General features: G+C 31.8%; 1 protein-coding gene across 1 annotated transcript; it reads right to left on the bottom strand.

Moving 5' to 3' along the window:
* Positions 1 to 5,269: 5,269 nt before the first annotated feature.
* Positions 5,270 to 9,543, bottom strand: LOC108484041 (uncharacterized). Its single transcript, XM_017787697.2, has 8 exons — positions 9,275 to 9,543; positions 9,095 to 9,162; positions 8,360 to 8,479; positions 7,457 to 7,530; positions 7,309 to 7,366; positions 7,132 to 7,233; positions 6,534 to 6,645; positions 5,270 to 5,746 (listed from the first exon to the last, which is right to left on the bottom strand). Exons 1-8 carry the CDS (start codon positions 9,340 to 9,342, stop codon positions 5,626 to 5,628), a joined length of 723 nt encoding a protein of 240 aa, XP_017643186.1. The 5' UTR covers positions 9,343 to 9,543; the 3' UTR covers positions 5,270 to 5,625.
* Positions 9,544 to 18,463: the final 8,920 nt, after the last annotated feature.

The following is an 18,463-nucleotide window of genomic DNA, read 5'->3' as shown; positions in this document are numbered from 1 at the left end:
GATTAAATAAATCTCAAATATAAAATACTCATCAAAAATAAAATTTGGTTAGAATGGTAAAGAAAAGATTTTATAAGCTTCACAAATATTGTAGGGTGTGCCTCACATTTCCAGGCAAACCAGAGACGAAATAGAACCTATGTCATGACGAGGAGCCTCGAGATGACACGACAACGTTGAAACAATGAAGTAGAGACAATGTCGTGACGAGGAAATTCTTGACATTGCAACGATGCGATTCTCAACGTTGCGAGGTGGTGATAAGTATTCAACTTATATTGGGTTTATTCCCCTAGTTAAACTATGTTATTTTTCCTAATTAAACTTTGATTAGTCTAGGAATATTTAAGTCATATTAGGACTTTAATATTAGCCTATTTAAAGGGTCTTTGTAACCCTCTTTAGGAGTTAACAGAACATCTCCTACGTGAGTTTTAGGGAGAGTTTTTGAGAGTGTCTTGTACTCGGGTTTTGTGTTTTTGTTGTTTGAGATTATTTTTTCCATTTTATACTCTTCGATTTTTATCGTTTTAGTGAAGTTTGTTTCACCGTGTTCTTTTATCCTCTTCGGATAAGTTTTTCCATATAATATTTACATGTTCGATTTTCTCTATTTTTCTTACTCATTATTTATACGGTTTAATCCCAACAAATATAATACATCATTAAACAACTCAAAATAAGCAACATAAATTAAATTTTGTCAAGAGTCCTCTATGACATTGTATTTTGTTTTCATCTACACTAATCGATGAACTTATATACTTAATTATAGGCCCAATTTAGTTTTATTTAAAATGTGAAATAGAAGAAGAAGAATTTCACATTTTAATGATAAAATTATAAGTATTTTATTATTTAAATCATTGCATTCATTTTAATTATTTCACCAATTTATAATTTTATTCCAAATTCTAAACACTATTAATTTTATAATATATATGAAAGGTAAATTCATCACTTAATTTAAAAATAAACAAATTTTGATTTAATTTATGTTGTTATCACTTACAAAATCATAATTTAATAATAAAGAAGGAAATAAGCGAATGGGTTATCTCCATAATAAACCCCTCCATCATTTTAAAATTATGCACCAAGTTCTTTCACTTTTATATTTGCCTTATTAGTCCTTTTCATTTCACTGTTTTGATCTTTTCAAAATTTATCTCCATAATTACAATAACAGTCCCTAATATATTAACAAATTTTAAAAAATTCTTACAAATCAAATAATTGGGAAAATATTACTTAAAATTATCAAAATAATTATGAAATTTCTAGATTTTATTATAAGACAACATTAAAAAATAATATTGTACACATCCAATTATAAATATTATTAAACAAAATTATTTCCATGTTTTGCAAAACTTAAATTGATTTTCACCTATTTTGCAAAATTTAAATTCCTAATTATCTTATCTAAATTAAAACTCTAATTATCCTAATTTGATTTAAACTCCTAATTATTTAATCTACATAAAATCTAATCTAAACTATTAAAAATAAACACATTCTTTTCTTTTCTACTCTTTTTAATTAACTTATCCAATTCACACTGTAATCTCTTAAAAAATATTAATTGTTAATTTAGTCCTTCCTTAATTACTGAACATTCAATTTATTCTCATTCTTGTACTCATATTTAATAAAAACTAAATTATTTTCTCTAAAACAACTTCTAATAATATAAATTTATTAAAAAAATACAATTAAATAAATTAAATGCAAGAATTTTCTTATTCAATCAAACTTTCATAATATATTTTAATTTCTTCATACATGATATCTTCTCATCTTGAATATTTATTTAAACATTAATATTATAGATGTTGCGTCTTTTGATATATTAAAGTCAATGATATATTATTTTTATACCTATCTATATCCATCTATACTATACTCAAGTGCTTAATTATGTTGTATGAGTCAATCAAATATAAACTCAATTGAAAAATTATTAAAACCGGTTTTATTATCTGAAAATTACTTCATATTAGATCATTTAAGTCAAGAAAAAATATGAAATAAAAACTCAGGTATGAATATAATATTTTTAAATAAAAATAAAAATATGTTTTTAATCAAAAACCCATATTTAATCCTAGCCAATGAAATTTATTAAAGAGAAAACTTACATATAAAAATCTTCTTCCTTTTCCTTGTGTTAGCCAAATTTTCCTTGGAGAAAAAACCCTCCATTTTTGCATTTTTCTTCTTCTTAAGCTCCATAAATTTCCACCTTCTCTTCACAAATTCATTCATAAGAAAGAATGGAAAGAAAAGAGGGATAGATGTAGAGATGATAGTGAACATTTAGAAAGAAGATGCAGGTAAGTAGATTTTAACCATAAATATCATTCTTTTAAGTGTACTTATATTTTTAAGTTGATATACAATTTGTAAAAGTTTTAAATTTTACAGTTAGGTTAAAAGTATAACATGTATTTTATAAAATAAAGTAAAATAAAAAATTAATATATAAACAAAAATGATGCTTGTCACATTTTCAATCGTACTTATGATATCTAAAAACACTACAAATTATGTGTTAAATAAATACTATAAAATTTTAGTTAATTTATACATAAAGTTTTCATATCAAATAAAAAGCAAATCCAAATCTTTAAATCCATGCAACATAAGAGAAGAACCTTTTACTTGGCATACTTAGCCCCATAACCCATACAAAGCAACAACTTGGGTCTATATTGTATGAGTGTGGTTAGGGTGACTTCAGGTACCCTCTTTTCCTCTTTGTATGGGGTAATTCCCATGGCCTTCAAGCTAAATTTCCTTTTAAGTTTAGGCATCGACTGTGTTCCATTTGCACAACATTTAGGCTTGTTTTCATTTCTCATTGATCTACTCCTAAACAGGAAGTTCTTGATTTTCTGACCCTTGGTTTGCTTAGCATGAGTGTCTCCTCCCTCCATTGTTGAACTTGAATCCATCTCACTTGGTTTTGTGGGTTTTCCATTCCCAACTTTCACAAGCCTTGCTCGCCTTGCAAAAAGAACTCCTTTGGGCTCTGCCAGCTTTAGTTCCCTTTTCTTCACCTGTTGTTGACGACCCATTTGCCGGTTCTGGTCTGGAACCGACTGTTTCCTTGGTAATATGAGACCCATTTGATTGATTCGATGCTGGCTTGTCCCTGAATACTCATTGGTTTCTTTTGGTGTTGTACCCCTCTCCCTAAATGGTGACATGGAACGAGACCGTCTATGGGTCCTCCCTTGGTTTTCTTCCTTCACATTCTTCAAAGCTACCATGAAAGGATCAAATTCATCGTTCCACAAGCTCCTACGTTGAAATGGAAGTCTTAGGACACCAGTAGGTGGCGACCTAGGGGATGACCAAGTAGAGCTATTAGAATATTGATGTCTAGGAGGAGGCTTCAATGGCATCACTTTCCCATCTGCAAACAGTTCATCAGCAAAAGCCATGGTAGGAAGTGGTTCCTTAACACCACCATGGTTTTGATTTGGTTCCTCCGGTTGGGACTCAGGCTCATATTCATCAACATTGAAACGACGACTGGTTTCAAACTCGAACTCATCAACATTGGGACTGGTTTCATATGCAACCTTGAGAGCCCTCCTGGTGGGACTTGTTGGGACACTGAAGGAACACAAACCTTCCACTTCCAGGCTGATTCTATTGGGGCTAGCTGGAGCACTCATGTAGAGAGGATCATTTGGTGTTTGAGGTGTCATTTCCATCCTGCAAAACCCTTGTCTGTCTGGCTTGGAAAACAAACTCCTGAATTGAAGGAGAAACCCCATACTGACATGTATGTATATATACCAAAATCTGGGTCAACACCTTCCAAATTATACTTCAAAGCTTGGAAACTAGATTTTAGTAAGATATAGAGGAGAAATTCCGGGTTTATGTTTCCAACAGCTTGCTGAAGATTACATTCAAAGGGGCAACAACTTTAGTATGACTAATAGTTTATCATTTTCTTGACTAAATAAATATTATAGACAACTATGCCTGAGCTTGTTGTTTTGTGGATGATCCAAAACCAAATATTTGTCTTACCACCAAGATACCTGCTTTTGTATTTTGTAAACTATTTTATAAAAAAAAAAAGAAAAAGTTTTACTAGTTTTTGTCTTGATTTAGATGTAAATGATTGCCATGGAAATCAAACATCCTGCCTCTGATTGTCAATTTATTACACTTGGGTCACGGAGTTTGATACAGGTTTGAAATCAACTAAAGAAATGCAGGCACTTAGATATCATTCAACCTGAAAACCTGCTCGTGACATATTCGAACCAGAATATGAATATAATGCTAGACATACGTATTTTAACGGCAATAACAAAACATTAAGGTTTCGTGTATTTTAATGAATCTTCTTTTTAAAGCAAAATACCCCTCGCCCTCTCCTTTTAGACCATCGTCCAAATTAACCTTAAAAAAATGTCTCTATGTATACTTATATCACAAACCAATTTTAATATATAACGACTCTCACATTAACAGTTACTTATATCATGACTCAAAATAAATGTTTTTAGAACTAGATTGGTTGTCAAATCGATTCGATAAAAAATTATTAAAATTTAAAAAGAAAAATAATTCAACTGATTTTTTAGTTGGTTCAATCGATTTCCAATGCAATTCAATTTCCAATCCAATTCAAATATGATGAAAAGGATCTCACCCAAATGTGAGTGAGTAATTGGTATTGACGCTGACCTCTCTGGTGGCTTGGCCCTCTTGAAACCTGACTCCTCATCATGTTGCTCAATCTGCGGAGGCACTTTTTACTTGCAATTTAAAGCAATCATGGCATTTAATACCACATGGTTCTCAAGTTCTCATTATTCATGACGCAACCGGAACATCTTCTGTTATTCAGGCAGTCTCATTATTCACTAGCCGTAGCAAATTATTTTTTCAGATTGTAGATTTCGAGTTTTGAGTGAAAGATAAGTTTGATTTAAGCAAGGTTGCCCTAATTTTATGTACTTTCAGACGAAGGTAAATCCATTACTTATTGCGGAGATTGGTTCCATCTAGTTCACAGTTTATAAAGGTGTTCATCTTTGCATTGCCACCCTTTCAACTGTTAACCATTTTATTAAGGCCGATTTCAATGGTTCATGGTATGAAAATGCTAAATTATAGCTAGTTCTTACCAAGTTGTTATGTGTCATGGTCCACACCAACCTAATACACAACCAATGAAAGATTCATGGCTCCTCTCTACGACCATAAAACTTCTTTTTTTGTGTGTGTATTTCCACCATTGTTGATGTGATCCTCAAATGAGGCTCTTGAATTATCTTGACATAAACATACAATTCAACCCACTGCTGCAGTGCAACTATTTCCAGCCCTAGGGTGGAAGTACGAGCATAACATACTTGGGATCTATTATAAATAACAAGAGATTTTGGAAGCATTAAACTTGCTTGCCTTCTAAATCGTTTCCAGTCAAACATCAATCCTTTGGTGGCGAGAACGTCACAAACAACCAGGTAAGCCATTATCACATCAGATCAGATTCCTTTCTTCCACAATCATGTGTGTTACTAGCTTCTTTAGATATCGAGTCATGAACCCAAATTCCCACAGTCCAATAATATTCATCACCTCTAGGCTCTAGCAGAGTGTGATTTCAAAGATGACTCCTTCAAGATTTCCAACCATAGACCTTGTCCCAGCTACTTCGTTTATCAGCATACCATGTCGAGTAGCTTCCGAAATAACCATCAAATCCATCCTGCATACAAATTCCACAAAATGATCATGCTTTAAAAAAAAAGACAGGAAAGAAAGCTTGGTCTGCAACATTTTTACACGATAGGGACTGTTAAAAGTGACCCTGCTTGCACCAACAGTATATCAGCTAAAAGTCTAGAATATCCGGCATATTGATAGTAGTAAGAAAGAAATAAAACCCAATGTTAAAGCTCTAGGGCATGTAAGAAAGAAGGGTACAAAAGGAAGGTACAGAACAATTTAGGCAGAGGCAACCAGGTTTAAATTTTATAAATCTTAACTGTTGCAGTCATTTCAGCTAAGTCTGAACAGCAGGACAGCCTCTAACATGTGAAGGTTATAAATCTTAAAAGCAGAGAGAAATCCTCAACCTTTAACAAGTTCATAATATGTTTGGGGCATCCCATTTATATAATTTAAATTTTTATGTTGTTGGAGTTAAAAGTCATGAGAATAGGTGATCATTTTCATAGAAATATCCAAGCATCATCCTCAGTGAATGACAACAACCCCAACAGGAGTCAGGGGTGAACCTTTAAACATGGATCAGATTAAAATTTGCCTAAACCACAAAATTTACCCTGAATCTAGAAAAGATAATTCAATTATCAATAACAAAATAAGAAACAATATACCACCATGCTTAAAAGGTTACCTGCATAAAAGTGTACCGCTGGATAGAGGTTCAAAGCAATTTTTATGCCATTCTTGCATTGCGAAGATGACAGATTTATCATAGCTATGAGTCAGTAATCACAAGAGGGAGGAAAAGAGACTATAAGACTTACATTTTGGCTCGGGATACATATGCTAGTATGAATTTGCAATGTCCGCGTCCCCTGTTCTTCAGGAGCTGTTCTACAGTATCAAAAAGCAAAGGAACACTTGACTGCTGGAAGCTTGGATATTGTCAAGGACAAGCTTTACATTTCAAGTTCTCAAGGAAGCTAATAAAAAGAATGATTAACCATTAAAGACAGGAAATGCAGCTTTTTAAAACCATCAAATTTGATGCCAATTTTTTGTGCAATTATAGATAATGGTCCAACCAGGTCAGCACATGACCAAACAGCACCTAACCTAGGGTCCACTTTTATGCCACAAAGCAGAACACACTTCTGCTTAGATAACAGCTTCTACTACAAACCAAATGCACAGAATATGGCTTGGTAATTAGTATCTAATCTAAGTTATCATCAAGAAACAGATTGAATGGAATGGTAATGTTAAAATGGAGTTCAGTTCTCAGATAAATTTGATAGAGCTGCCTCATTCCTGGCTTCTGCAATATGTGAACCGAAATTTCATCCTTCAAAAGCTCAATCTTTTGCCTTGTATTTTATAAATTGCTTGAGAAAAAGAACTAACTAGCAGTAATCAGGATATAAATGTCAGCACCAAGAATCAATTCAAAACCTCCAGGATATTTGTGTAAAATCCTGTTAATCTGATCAGAATTTCCCCACTCCAGCTTCTCAGCTTCTAGTGCTGCATGAAAGATGTGAAAAGAGGACATCAGGTAGTCCACAATGAGCATTCTCAATCAAAGCTTATTTCTCTCACCAGCACAACAACTAGGATTTTCAGAAGATGCATTGAGCTCTATGTTTCTCCTAAGGATCTGTATATGATAAAACATTGGTAAAAATTAGAGAATGTGATAAGAGCTACCAAATACATACCTAGCACTCAAATTAAATTCATATCTTGCCTTCAGCACTTCTTCATTATGATCAGTCAGAAGAATTTGACGACAAAATCTGCTGCAGAGCATGCCAGTGATACCTATATAGCAGGTGACAGTATTCGACATCATCAAGGTAAAACAGAGGATCAAAACTATAAACTGCTTAATGAATTGATGAATGCAATGAAATCCCATAGAACATAACAGGAAAACAAACTTCTAGAGAATGGGAACTACAAGCTAGAGTGGGAAAATCCAGTCCTTCAAACATAATTTTGGTACATACACTTGAGCATGCTAAAAGAATTTGTTTTCTACCTATTAATTAACAAGTTCAACTATAAAACTCAAATTTGCAAAACTTTTTTGCTCATAAAGGACTTACTCAAGCAATTAGAAATTGAGTTTTCATTAAGTTGACTATCCTATTATTTCAAAAAGCGAGCAGAAAAACTAGAGACGATCTCACTAGTTAATCAAGAATCATAGAGAAACTAGACTCTGGAGGTACATTGAGCATTGGTCATTGATCCTAATCAAGTTGTTTTAGATGATTTTTCAACAGAGCAATCGGTACAAGAAAAGGAAGGTCAATGAACAGAACTCCTTTGTCTCTTTCTTTTCAACCAAAATATCCGCATGACCAAAGATATACATACAAGTTACACATGCACATAAACATTCATGGTCCATATTGTTAAAGACAACAAAAGTAGAGGGTATGATATCACATTTCATGAATCTCCTCAATGCGATGAAAAGGTGCCCAGTTTTGAAGAATCAAAACAACTGGCACTGATTCAAAGAAGTAGGCAGATAAAAGCAAGGATTTGGATTCAGATTCAGGTTGTTATCTAATTGTCAAATGCAACACTTTTAAGCAATCATACCTAGCAAATGAAAAAAGAAACAGCAAGTATGACTCACCCACACCAGAGCCTAATTCGATCACGGAACATCCTTGAAGCATCTCAGCGTTTTTAGAGAGATAATCATTCAAAAGCATTGCACCAGGCCATACCAATTGTCCTGTCAAATCAAAATCAGCTGTTTCGCAAATAGTTAGTATCTTAAGTATACAATTTCATAGCAAATGCCAGACAACCCCCCCCCCCCAAAAAAAAAAAAGAAGAAAAAGAACACCCAATAATTAAGAAATATAATAATATGATATCAATGTAATGCTTAGCATACATATAACAGAACATAGGAGATCTTTAGGTGTAACTACAGCGTCCGAACAAAAATGCATCTAATAACAATTGTTTTGGTTTTTTATTGAATAGAAGATGCGAGGCAGTGCCATGGAATTGCTATAATCCTTTGATCAGTTCACCCTTATTTTTTTCCACCTCCATTTCCTTTTATCCAACAATTACATTGCTCTAACTTCAAATCCAGTTATCCGTGAAAATTGCCTGACAATCAAGATGAAAGAATAACCCAGGAAACTATACAAAGACCATTTGTACCAGTATTTATGTCAATCTATATATACACAGAATAACAAAAAAAAAACCTCACTTGAATAGTTAATTATAACCTGAAGCAAGAAAAGTACAGAATCCGCAAATGAAAACGCTAATAAGGAACCTTGATGACCCAAGTCATGATAAATTGAGTAACAAAGAAATGGGTTGTGGTTAAATAAAAAGGACTTACTAGAAGCTGAGTGAAGACAATAGAGCTGGAGAACATGAGACCCAAAGGTGAAAGAAGTTAGCTGGTAACTGCACACAATAACATATATAACATATATTTAAAGGTGAAAGAAGTTTGACAGGGAGTATGAGTATGAGTATGAGCATGAGCATGAGCATGAAAGAAAGGGTGTGACAGTACTTGTCATTGATGAAGAAAGATTCGTCCAACCACACAATATCTTCTTCTTCCTCTTCATGATTTACCATTTTCTACCTTTTCCCCTGCACAACTAGAAAGCGTCGAATTGTGCCCCTTTGTTGCTCTTAGGGCGCAAAAAGGATCTTTAGGCCAACCACGATAAGCCCCTGCTCATGGACCAGGCCTGACGCTTTTGTTTTCTCCGTCGAAATCGATTAAACACGATCTTTTCAAAGTTAAAATTATTGAATTTAATTTTAGAATGTTTTTATTATGTTTTTCTTTTAAAAATACTTTTATTACGTTTTTATATGTTATTTATTTATGTAAATTATAATTAATGTTTAAGATAAATGTTGACGGTGAAAATATGATTTTAATATTTGATTCATTGTCGATGTATAGATTTAATGTGGTATAAGTTAATAATAAAATGATGTCATTATTGGTGGAAAATAAAAAGATTGAAGAACTTGAAAATAAATATTATTGATTTTATTAAACATATTTAAATATTAATTATAATCATTTTGTTTTTCTTTCAGATTTCAGGTTTGAATTTTGAAATTGAGGTTTTAAATTTTGAGTTTCATATTTAATTTTTTGTATTTATTTATGTTTAATGATTATAATTAATATTTATATTTTAAAATAAAGTTATTTGCATTTATTTTAAATCTTTTAATTTTTTTTTGTTTTACACAAATTAGGATATGTCATCTTAGTATTAATTGATAGTGCATGAGATTTATGCATTAAAATATTCTCTCTTTTATATATGTGCAGTTAGATTCAAACCTTGTTGGAAGTAAAAATTTAATAATCTATATATTCACGTATTTCTAATGAATATTTGTATCTGAACTGATCTATCTACATTTACTTCCAATCTATAACAAGTAGTAACTTAGCATTTGAATTCGAATATCATCTGAATCTGTAAGGCAACAATGGGTGATAAATTCATTGAGTTTTACTCTCATAATTGTGTTGTCAAATATGAACACAAAGGGAGAAGTAGACCTAATCATAGGTCAAGTCACCTGCCCAAGCTTAAAGGCCTGTCGAAAATTGAGAGTTTTTGGGCAAAAATATAAATAGCACACATTTTCTAAACGAGCCAAGCATTAGGTAAGATTTTTTTGGCTCGGGCTTGATCGAATCAACCTAAATTTTTTTCAGGGTAAACTATAAAAAAAATCACTTTTGTTTGTCTCAGATTACATTTTAGTCACTTACGTTATCATTTTATTACGAAGTGGTCACTATACTGTTGAACTCCATTACCTCCCTAATGGCAGTCCTACATGGCAGTTCAAATGAGTTTTAAATACCAACTTGGATGTTTAGTTGCTGAGATGAAAATAGGTTTTTAATTAAATAAATTTAATTTGGACTGTCATGTAGGACAACCAAGTTGGCATTTAAAACCCATTTGGACTGCCACATACAACCGCCGTTAGAGAGGTAACGGAACTTAATGGTAGAGTGACCGCTTCATAACAAAACGATAACGTAAGTGACTAAAATGTATATGAGGCAAACAAACGTGACTATTTCTGTAGTTTACCCTTTTTTATACTATTGTTTTGCTATTATATTGTTACTATTTTGTTGTTATTATTTGGATATTGGATAACTATTGTTTTATTGTTAATTTTGTCACTATTTTAGAAACATTTGTTTGCTAAGTTGCAACAATCTTAGTGTTATTTAAGTATAAATTTTTGTTAATGTATTCTCAATTTGTTGAGAAATATTTATTTTAATATTTTTAGTGTATTTGATATATTGTATTTTTTAAATTTGTTTTATATAAAAAATAATAATATGCGCGGGCCAAGTCGAGCTCGGGCTCGAGCTCAAGTTTAATATTTTTAATTTAAATTAAGATTGGATAAAATTTTAAATTTCTACTTTTTTAAATTAAATTAAATTGGAACCTAAAATTTTATCTCGATTTGATGTATGATGAGTTCTAAGCAACGGGCTTTATAGTTGTACAACATTTGTAGCAGGTGAACTACACTAGCTGGTTGTAGTAGAGTTGATGCTCAACATTCTGAATTTCAATCCTGATCTTTTTGCTTGCTTCTGTAGTACTGAAGAAATGTAATAGAGTTGTGTCTATCAATATAAATTTGGTGCGTGTGAGTAGCCTGTCACATGAGTAAGAGCCATAACCTTTTGAATTGGTAGAACTGGACAGACCTCTAGGGCCTGCACCAATGTCATTAATATATGCCTTTTTGTAGATGCGTTTAACAAAAATGGTTGGGCTGACTTATTTAGGCTTTAGCAACTTTTCATGTCTTGCAGATGTTAGTTGAGAATCAGATCAACAGCTGTATTATAGGAGTGCAAATTGAATGATCTCACCCATTGTGGTCATCATCATAGGGTTTCTTAACCCCCACCTCTCAGCAGAATTGCCTGGCCTGGTAGAGACTAGAGAGCCCTTACACTATTGTCTATTGGCACAAGCTTCTTTGGTATCTCATCCACAAACCCCCACCAACGGTTCTCTCCCTTCATCACAAACTGTATGGTCAATCTCCTTCGTTTGATTTCCTTCACCTCACACAATTCAACAACCACAACTTGGCCCATCACATTCCTACCTACACATCACATGCTCCAATACTTCTTTCTTTCTCCTTCAATCTTTGCTTTCTTTCATTACTTTCAGTATTTATTTCCAAGATTTTCAACTCACCCTACTATGACAAGAAGTAGTATAAGTAAAACTTTACCTTTTAAGTTTAGATAAATAATTATAAAAGGAAAAAAGTTAATTATATTTATTTTGTTTGGATAGATAAAATTAGCAAAGTAAAAAATATTTATAATATTTGTTTGGTTAAACCGTAAAAGTTAAGAAAATAATTGATTATAGTAATTCTGATTTCAATCCCTTTGTCATGTTGGAATTTGGGATGCTCTAATTTAATTTGGCATAATTTAGTCCCTAATTTTATAATATTATTAATATGCTCAAATTGATAACACCATTAAAGTTGATGTGATTTTTTTTTTAAAAGATTATCTAAAAAGCATTCAGTTGATGTTTAAATTTATTATTTTTTAATACATTACAAATTAGGGGCTTGAGGAGAAGTCATTGTCAAAGCTTGAACCTTAAAGGTGTTAACATAGAGCTATAGTTTGATTTCCATATAGTTTAATAGTGTGACTAGTTAACGATTTAAAAATCCACATCGTCGCTTTAATATTATTATTTAAATATGTTATTAATTTGGATTTACTAATAATATTATAAAAATAATGAAATTAAAGTTAAAAAAATTTCTTTATTTTATCTATAATAAAGGGACTAAATTTTTATACGAGTTGAAAGTTCGAGTTTTAGTAGATAATTGAATCAATTGAACACATTTTTGAAATATATATATATATATAACAGCTAAGCTAAGAAATAGATCTAATCATGAGTCGGGCTACTCACTCAGGTCTACTCGAAAAGTGGGAGGACTGGGGCAAAAATATAATGCCAAAAAATATGCTTAGACAAAAAATAAGGTACATTTTCTAAACGGGTTAGGCCTTGAGTAAGGCTTTTTGGCTCGAGCTCAGCCTGAATTTGCTTAAATTTTTTGTTATTATATTGTTGTTATTTTATTGTTATTATTTGGATATTATATAACTCTTATTTTATTGTTATATTTACTACTATTTTAGAGGCATTTGTTTGCTATGTTGCAACTATATTCTTGTTATTTAAGTATATTTTTTTAATGTATTTTTAATTTTTTGAGAAATATTTATTTTAATATTTTTAATGTATTTGATGTATTATATTTTTAAAATTATTTTTATATAAAAATGTTAATACAGCGGATTGAATTGAGTTCGAGGTTAATATTTTTATATGGGTTAGAGCTTGAACAAAATTTTAAACTCATTTTGAGCCGAACTAATCTTAAAAAATGAATTAGATGAATTCCAGCCAAGCTAGACCAACTTATAAGTATCTGTTTAAGATGAAACAGATTGGGACAATATATATAGTAGATTTAGAAATTCAATCCGTTGTAAAATAAAATTAAATATGTAAAATAGGAATGTGAAAAATCACTTTCTAAAAGGGCTTAACACCAACAACGGGTTAGGTTTGAGTTTTGGAACCAACCACTATCATATAAGAAGAGTAAGTAGGAGTTGGACAACTTTATAAATTGGTTCTCATTCCTACACGTGGCGCCATTTTAATGGTGCCTCCTTTTCATCTCTCTTAAATCCCACCACTCCTAGGATTTGGCGCCGCAGCTTCTAGAAGCATGCTACGCGGTTAAAGCCAGCCTGGCATTCTTGACCTCCAGTCGCCATTTCTCATATTTTCCTTCTTTTCTGCTTCCGTCTCCAATTTGACTTTCTTTTTTGTCTTTTCTTGTTTTTATTCTTTTTCTTTTAAATCAGTGTTCTCGCAAATCTTATTAAACTTTTAGTTTAGGACTGACTTCACTAAAATATTTTCCTGTCCCATAATCTCAAAAAATTATAAAATTATTATAGAATAATTTAAAAATTTTTATTTAAATTATTGTTCAATTTGAAAGTTTTTAATTGAAGTCACTAAGTTGTTAATGATTTTTTTTTAATTTAGTTAGCAAGCTTCAAGTGACAATTCGGTGATTAGTATAGTAGATTAATACCTACTGACGAGTAGAAAAACATGCATTAGATTCAAACCAATCTAACTGTTAGTATTGAAAATCAGAGAAGAAAATCGTTTGGATTTCAATTTGCAGATTTGTGACGTTAAAAGTTGTTTCATGAAAAAACAATGAATTATAAGGGAGAAAGGGAAGCAAAGCTTTTGATTAATACAGACTGTGCAATTAGAGGAAGCTATACAATAACGATTGTAACAATACAGTGCCTTAAATGAAAACTTTTGAATAGTTCAATGATTATTTTGTAACTTTTTGAAATTAAGTGACCAAAACGTAAAGCGATGATGATTTAATAACATTTGGTGTAATTTACTCTTTAATTTAACATAATACTTATATTAATGTCTTTGTATAAATGATGTATTTATATAATTTTTAAAAATAAAAAAGAAGAGTCCAAATCAAGGATAAAACTATACCATTTATTAAAAAATCATGACATTAAAAATGAAAATAATTACAAAATAAAATTATATTTCAAGAAAGCTTTCATAAAATAATTTAAAAAAGTAATTAAATCTTTAACCGAAAACTACAATTAATTGAGCCCTCATCAAAAGTTATCAATTAAGTTAGGGGTGTGTAAATTTCGAGTAAAACTAATTTAACCGACCGAACCGAATTAATTCAGTTAATCGGTTGATTAACTGAATTAATTCAGTCGAGGTCGGTTAATAATTTTTAAAAAGTTCGGTTAACGGTTAATTCGGCTCGAAACCGGTTAATTAACTGAATTAACTGAAAATTTATATTTTTATATACATTTTACATATATTAATTTCGGCTAATTTTTGTATGCTTTATACTTGTTTTAACAAAAACAAAAACAAATAAATTTCGGTTAATTTGATTAACCGATCGAATTAACCAAAAAAATTTGGTTCAATTAATTTTTTTTGAAAAAATTGCAATTCGGTTAACATTTAAGGGTTTAAAAAGTTATGTTAATTCAATTAATGCCAGTTCAAGTCAGTTAACTGATTGAACACCCTTAAATCAAACTCCCAAAATATGGTTTTACGCCAAAACAGTTGGTGTGCAATTAAATGATGATGCAACAATTAAATGATGACATGATAACTAAAATTAAAAAAAAAAGTAATAATTTTTAAAATTTTATATTATTTAATTTTCTAATAATTTATATAATTTTTTATAATTTTCTAAAATTTTATAATGAGTTAATAATTTCCAATAATTGCAAAAACTTATTACTCTTCTTTGTTTTCCTTCATGTAGTGTCCTACATTGTACTTCACTCCATCCTTATTAACTTCTTTTGTATCGCCTCTTAATAGCCAAAACCATTACTAATCACTTACCTTAAGCACACCAAACACTAAATTCAATGCCACTCAAACCCCTCTCTCAACACCCTATACAAATCTCATCACGAACACACTTCACGTTCTTCATTTCCTTATTATTGAAATCAAGTACTCCAAACCTTAAAAAAAATCTATGGCCTTTTATATTTTTAATAATTTTTAATAACTTTTAAAAACTTTAATAAGTTTAATAATTCTTTAATAATGTTGTATTTTTTATCATTTTAATATTTTAATATTTTTTCTATATATATTTACAATATTTCATATTTTCCATAATATGTTAATAATTGTTACATATTCTTAGTATCTATTTTAGAGTTTTAATTTGTTCTTTCCTTATTTAGACTATATATACTAGTATATAAACACACTAACTAAAGAGATGAAATACCAATAATTTTTCTCTATTCTATTATCATATATTTTCTTTTCTCTATTCTCGATAGCATGATATCAAAGCTTTTCGATTTGTGTTTATGTGTTCAATGTTTTACTTAAATTTTGAAAGGATTAGGTATTTTTTCGTGGGTTATTCTTAAAGGGAGGGTTAGTTTACACCGCCAATACGAAAAAGAGTGCCACCACGTCAACAAATGATCTATATTTTTTGGTGGCCTGAACCGCCGCGCCTGGAGCTTATGCACCACTCAAACAACAACACCTTTCTTGCACGCATTGAAGCATGGGGGCGCATAAGTGGTCTTCTTGTTACCTAACTTTGACTCCAATGTCGATTCAGAGTTTCGACCAAAAACAGTGGTCGAGTTATCGATCGGAGGTGGTTCAAGGGTGTTTTATTTTTCTTGTCATTGTTTAGATACTGTTGACATTGTTTGGGTACTATTCGTGAGTATTATTTGGGTACTGTTCAACATTGTTTGAGTACTATTTTGGGATTTTTTTTGCTAGTCTCGCTGCCTTTCGTCATATCATGGCTTACTTTGCTTTATTTACAGATTCAGGTAAATCTAATGCATGTTTTATTTCCTCTTCATCCAAATGGGTTATTGATTTAGAAGCTACAGATCATATGACATGTAATCCCAACCTTTTTTCTATCTTTCAGTCACAAAATTCACCTACTGTTACTATTGTTGATGGATCCACCTATAAAGTTGTTAGTTCTGGAATTATTAATCTAACTTAATCCATCACCTTATTACCAGTATTAAATTTACCTAACCTCGCCTTTAATTTAATATATGTCAATAAACTTACTCATAACCTAAATTGCACCATCTCATTTTTTTTCGATCATTTCATTTTACAGGATCTTGTGACGAAGAGCACTATTGTTAAAGGACATGTATTTGATGGTCTTTATATTTTCAACTCATGGGTTCCTCGATTCGTGGCTTGTCCTACCGTTCTCTCTCCGATCGAAGCACATTGTCGGTTGGAACATCATTTTCTTTATTTTTTGAAGAAGTTTTGTCCACAATTTCAAGACCTACCTTCGTTGGAATGTGAAGCATGTCACTTTGCAAAGAATTGATGGAGCCCTTTGAAACTGGGATCTAACAAACGAGTTAGTTCCGCTTTTGAGTTAATACACTTGGATGTTTGTGGACCTTGTTCAGTAGTATCCAAACTTGGATTTTGATACTTTATCACATTTGTGGATGATTATTCTCAAATGACATGGATATATTTTATGAAAAATTGGTCAAAGTTGTTTTCTCATTTTCGTGCTTTTTGTGCCAAGATAAGAATTCAGTTTGGGGTACCTTTCCAAATTCTACATAGCGATAATGCTAAAGAATACTTTTCTAACTATTGTGAGGCTTTTATGACCTAAAATGAGATTCTTCATCTGTAACACTCCTCACCCGTAATCAACGCTGGAATAGGGTTACAGAGTATTGTCGGACTTATATCACATTTCAAACTTACATTTCTTACACAATTAATCAAATCATATACATTTCATTCACAACCAATGATTGTGCCCCTAATACGAGCCTACGAGGCCCTAAACATGCATTCAGGGTGGTTCGGGACTAAACCGATAACTCAAGAAATTTTTCCACACTTAGAAAATTTTTGTATAAAACAAGGGATACACGCCTGTGTAGCCTGATTGTGTGTCTCACAAGGCCAATAGACACGCTCGTGTCACAGGCCATGTGGACATTCGAAATGGGAGCACATGGTCGTGTCCCAGCCCATGTTCGACCCCATGTACAAACAAGTGAGCTTACTGACTTGGGTCATATGGCTAACCAAACGCCCATGTCTCTAACTCGTGTACCCTTCGAAATGGCCATACAGGCCCTTGTGCCAGACCGTGTGCTAGGCCGTGCCAAACCTATAGGGTATACTGACTTTTGCTATACGACCAAGTCACACGCCCGTGTGTGAGGCTGTATGGAGCATACTGACTTAATTTCAAAATCAACACCAGGGGGCACATGACAGTGTAACATTACCGTGTGTCACACACGGTTGAGACACACACCCGTGTCTCTGTCCGTGTGGGCAAAAATAGACTATTTACCAAGACAATTTGCCACCCAAATTTGTGCACACCTACATCAAAACAATTGGCAACAAACATATTATATAAAAGGTATTCCAACATATGTACTCAAGTATATTACAAACCATTTCCAACACCAACCAAACCAAAACATAACTGCCACAATATGGCATCCAAATTCATACCAAACTTTACTTACTTAAACATCAAAATGGCTAAACTCAAATATGTATTATTTTGCCTAATTTCACAAGCATACCATTATCCACAACTTAACCATTTGACATTCATAATACTTATAGCTATCAAGCATCACACAACCATATATGCACATATATATACACATAGCCAAAACAACCAAATTAAGCCAACTCTCATGGCTATATTTACAAACCAAAACATATACATTTATAAGTCATTTCAAATGACCAAAATCATTATCAACCCATAATCAAAATGACTCAAAATACCTATACATGCCATATACTCAAAACATAAACTCAAAAGTACCAAATTGATAATTGGATAGTGTGATAGAGTCTCCGAGATCCCCGAATCTGAGCTAGCTTTGAGTTCACTATAAAATACGGAAAAAATAAACAATATAAGTTTTATAGCTTAAAAAGCTCGTATGAAAATAAGAAATAAATATCATCATTCAATCACATTTCTAAATGAATAAAAT

This window comes from Gossypium arboreum, chromosome 7 (genome assembly GCF_025698485.1).
Source record: "Gossypium arboreum isolate Shixiya-1 chromosome 7, ASM2569848v2, whole genome shotgun sequence".
In the NCBI taxonomy this organism is placed as follows: Eukaryota; Viridiplantae; Streptophyta; class Magnoliopsida; order Malvales; family Malvaceae; genus Gossypium; species Gossypium arboreum.
The sequence above is the reverse complement of the archived record's forward strand: the minus strand, read 5'-3'. Positions and strand labels throughout refer to the sequence as shown.